The sequence below is a fragment of the Micropterus dolomieu genome, linkage group LG12, assembly GCF_021292245.1.
Source record: "Micropterus dolomieu isolate WLL.071019.BEF.003 ecotype Adirondacks linkage group LG12, ASM2129224v1, whole genome shotgun sequence".
In the NCBI taxonomy this organism is placed as follows: Eukaryota; Metazoa; Chordata; class Actinopteri; order Centrarchiformes; family Centrarchidae; genus Micropterus; species Micropterus dolomieu.
This window is the reverse complement of record NC_060161.1, coordinates 38,963,778-38,965,201: the sequence shown is the minus strand read 5'-3', so window position 1 is coordinate 38,965,201 and position 1,424 is coordinate 38,963,778. Positions and strand designations below refer to the sequence as shown.

The 1,424-nt window shown below is 44.7% G+C and overlaps 1 protein-coding gene across 1 annotated transcript in view; it reads left to right on the top strand.

Annotated features, from left to right (window-relative positions):
* LOC123980183 (zinc finger protein 850-like) overlaps nt 1–1,424 on the top strand; it is a 104,647-nt gene that overhangs the window by 42,804 nt on the left and 60,419 nt on the right. Inside the window, 1 exon segment of the mRNA XM_046064440.1 lies at nt 905–1,393. Within this exon segment, the coding sequence (XP_045920396.1) occupies nt 905–1,393 (489 nt within the window).

Genomic DNA, 1,424 nt, shown 5'->3' with positions numbered 1-1,424 from the left:
CGAGTCGAGGTGGTACCTTGCAGTGGAAAAGGTGCTTTACCGTCTCTCTCTCTCTCCCTGTATGTCCGCTTCGTTGACTTTCTCCATCAGTAGTAGGTCAGGCTGTATAAAGTCACCAAAAAGAAAACAGCAGCAGCTGCATGTTGAGGAGGCGTGTTGACGACATAGTCTACGTGTTTTTCTGATAAATGCAGCAGTATGGCGTCTAACCTGGGCGGCCCGCGGAAGTGTATGTGTGCGAAACACTGACTGAACCATGCTTTATTTTTTTTAATTTAATTTTTTTTTTTAACAAGCCAGGTCTTTAACAGTGTCGACCAGCACTGTCTCAATCAATCTTGTTGAGAGTTTGTGAGTAGACTGCTGAGTGCAGACGCAGAAGGAGGGGCGGGGCTGCGCAGTGAGGGAGAGAGAGGAGCAAACGCTTACAGGACTTTACGAAAACAAATTAATCACCTCAACATCAAACTATCTCGGTATAAACGGTATTGTCTAATTTCATATTTCTTTTGAAACGATATCGGTATACATTATATACCCATATACCGCCCAGCCCTAGTATGTAATACAGTACATGCTCACTATGTGCGCTAATGTCATTTATGGTTTTTGAACGCTCGCTCCACATCTACATCTCACTTACTGTGTTTCTCTCTGCTGATATAGGGAAGGAGAAGAAGAGAGGGACTCAAATGTCACCGCTGTCAGCACTGTGACAAATCCTTCACAACATCTAGAAATTTGAAGATTCATCGGAGAGTTCACACTGGCGAGACACCGTACTGGTGTGAACCGTGTGGGAAAACTTTTGCTCTGTCAAGTAGCCTAAAAAGCCACCACCGTGTTCACACTGGAGAGAAACTGCACAGCTGTGACCAGTGTGGGAAAACATTCGCTATACCAGGTCACCTAAAAATCCACCAACGTGTTCACACTGGAGAGAAACCGTACAGCTGTGAGCAGTGTGGGAAAACTTTCGCTGTGTCAGGTCACCTAAAAATCCACCGACGTGTTCACACTGGAGAGAAACCGTACTGGTGTGAACAGTGTGGGAAGACTTTCGCTGCACCAGGTTACCTAAAAATCCACCAACGTGTTCACACTGGAGAGAAACCGTACAGCTGTGACCAATGTGGGAAAACTTTCACTACATCAGGACAACTAAAAATGCATCAACGTGTTCACGCTGGAGAGAAACCATATAGCTGTGAGCAGTGTGGGAAAAGTTTCACTACATCAGGACAACTAAAAATCCACCAACGTGTTCACACTGGAGAGAAACCGTACAGCTGTGAACAGTGTGGGAAAACTTTCATTACATCAGATCAACTAAAAATCCACCAACGTGTTCACACTGGAGAGAAACCGTACAGCTGTGAACAGTGTGGGAAAACTTTCATTACATCAGATCAACTAAAAATCCA